Source organism: Sprattus sprattus (assembly GCF_963457725.1).
Source record: "Sprattus sprattus genome assembly, chromosome: 14".
Classification (NCBI taxonomy): domain Eukaryota; kingdom Metazoa; phylum Chordata; class Actinopteri; order Clupeiformes; family Clupeidae; genus Sprattus; species Sprattus sprattus.
This window is the reverse complement of record NC_137912.1, coordinates 2,815,381-2,817,880: the sequence shown is the minus strand read 5'-3', so window position 1 is coordinate 2,817,880 and position 2,500 is coordinate 2,815,381. Positions and strand designations below refer to the sequence as shown.

Genomic DNA, 2,500 nt, shown 5'->3' with positions numbered 1-2,500 from the left:
CTCCTGTACCACTATCGCCCCCCAGACTAAGGCCTTGTACTGTTGCTTTAATTAGACTAGGGCCTCTTTTTACATTTACATTTTACATTTAATCATTTAGCAGACGCTTTTGTCCAAAGGCGACGTACAAGGGAGGGAACAGTCAAGCTAAGAGCAAAAAAAACCTGGCGTACAATAAATACTACTTTACATAAGAAATAGAAAAATAACATAGTAAGAAAAAGAAGTGCAGGACTGTAACTGCTGAAGTGCAAGTTAAGCACTAGTCAAGGTGCCAGTTAGGAAGGGAGATGCTTTATGAAGAGTGCTGTGTTTTTGTTTGTGAAGGACATGTGTATAAAACATATGCTAACAAAGCTTCTACACAATATATTCCTTTATATTTCTGTTGGAGCTGGCAGTGTGTCCTTACATTCTCTCCAGTGATCTCTGTGGTCTGGATGTGATGAGGCTGTGTGTGTGTGTGTGTGTGTGTGTGTGTGTGTGTGTGTGTGTGTGTGTGTGTGTGTGTGTGTGTGTGTGTGTGTGTGTGTGTGTGTGTTGGGGCTGGCAGTGTGTCCTTACATTCTCTCCAGTGATCTCTGTGGTCTGGATGTGATGAGGCTGTGTGTGTGTGTGTGTGTGTGTGTGTGTGTGTGTGTGTGTGTGTGTGTGTGTGTGTGTGTGTGTGTGTGTGTGTGTGTGTGTGTGTGTGTGTGTGTGTGTGTGTGTGTGTTGGGGCTGGCAGTGTGTCCTTACATTCTCTCCGGTGATCTCTGTGGTCTGGATGTGATGAGGCTGTGTGTGTGTGTGTGTGTCTGTGTGTGTGTGTGTGTGTGTGTGTGTGTGTGTGTGTGTGTGTGTGTGTGTGTGTGTGTGTGTGTGTGTGTGTGTGTGTGTGTGTGTGTGTGTGTGTTGGGGCTGGCAGTGTGTCCTTACATTCTCTCCAGTGATCTCTGTGGTCTGGATGTGATGAGGTTGGGGGGAGGGGGGACCCCCGAAGAGAGCGATCCTGTCCTGGAGCCTCCTCTGGGCGTAGACCAGCAGCGGGGTGACCATCTGGGTGTAGCGCTCCCTATGTGGAAAACACACACACACACACACACACACACACATTTACACACACACACACACATAGACACACACACACACACACACATACACACACAGTCTCATTAAACACAGTCTCTATAAACACAGCCTCAATCATCAGCGTGCAGCTCTCCCTATGTGAAAAACCCAGTCTCATTCATCAGTGGCACAAACAGTGAAAAAGATCTATTCACTTCATGCACAGCTATAAAAGAATATATGTTTTTTTGATTTTTTTATATCCAGATATCTAGGGCCAGCTGCTCTGTGTTTTACTTATCTTATTTATTTGTATTATATATTGTATTCCTATTTCCTTGTAACACTGTTACCTGTAACTCTACTTGCTGCTGGGCCCTCTTTGATTTCTGGTTTTAATAGTTCCCTATCAATGTTTTGTCTTTCTATTGGATTAAGACTGTTCTTGTTTAACACCTTATTGGTTTTACCCGTTTTCTTTTAAAACCCTGATGATTTTATGTCTGTCTGTCTGTCTGTATCTGTGTCTGTGTCTGTGTCTGTGTCTGTGTCTGTATCTGTCTGTCTGTCTTTCGGTATTTTACTGTTTTTCTGTATATGTCTGTCTTTCTGTCTCTGTTTGACTGTCTGTCTGTGTCTGTGTATCCCAGCAAGGCTGACCTGGTGTAGTAGTTGTATGTGAGGATGAGGTGTGTGTGTGCTGACCTGGTGTAGTAGTTGTATGTGAGGGCGAGGTGTGTGTGTGTTTATGTGTGTGTGTGTGTGTGTGTGTGTGTGTGTGTGCTGACCTGGTGTAGTAGTTGTATGTGAGGGCGAGGTGTGTGTGTGTTTATGTGTGTGTGTGTGTGTGTGTGTGTGTGTGTGTGTGTGTGTGTGCTGACCTGGTGTAGTAGTTGTATGTGAGGGCGAGGTGTGTGTGTGCTGACCTGGTGTAGTAGTTGTATGTGAGGATGAGGTGTGTGTGTGCTGACCTGGTGTAGTAGTTGTATGTGAGGGCGAGGTGTGTGTGTGTTTATGTGTGTGTGTGTGTGTGTGTGTGTGTGTGTGTGTGTGTGTGTGTGTGTGTGCTGACCTGGTGTAGTAGTTGTATGTGAGGGCGAGGTGTGTGTGTGCTGACCTGGTGTAGTAGTTGTATGTGAGGATGAGGTGTGTGTGTGTGTGTGTGTGTGCTGACCTGGTGTAGTAGTTGTATGTGAGGGCGAGGTGTGTGTGTGCTGACCTGGTGTAGTAGTTGTATGTGAGGATGAGGTGTGTGTGTGTGTGTGTGTGCTGACCTGGTGTAGTAGTTGTACGTGAGGGCGAGGTGTGTGTGTGTGTGTGTGTGTGTGTGTGTGTGTGTGTGTGTGTGTGTGTGTGTGTGCTGACCTGGTGTAGTAGTTGTACGTGAGGGCGAGGTGTGTGTGTGTGTGTGTGTGTGTGTGTGTGTGTGTGTGTGTGTGCTGACCTGGTG

At 46.2% G+C, this 2,500-nt stretch overlaps 1 protein-coding gene across 1 annotated transcript in view; it reads right to left on the bottom strand.

Annotated features, from left to right (window-relative positions):
- cfap54 (cilia and flagella associated 54) overlaps positions 1–2,500 on the bottom strand; it is a gene marked incomplete at both ends in the record, with an annotated part of 66,344 nt that overhangs the window by 22,897 nt on the left and 40,947 nt on the right. Inside the window, one exon of the mRNA XM_080851343.1 lies at positions 919–1,054. Coding sequence (XP_080707469.1) covers positions 919–1,054 — 136 coding nt within the window. The remainder of the gene's footprint in view (positions 1–918; positions 1,055–2,500) is intronic.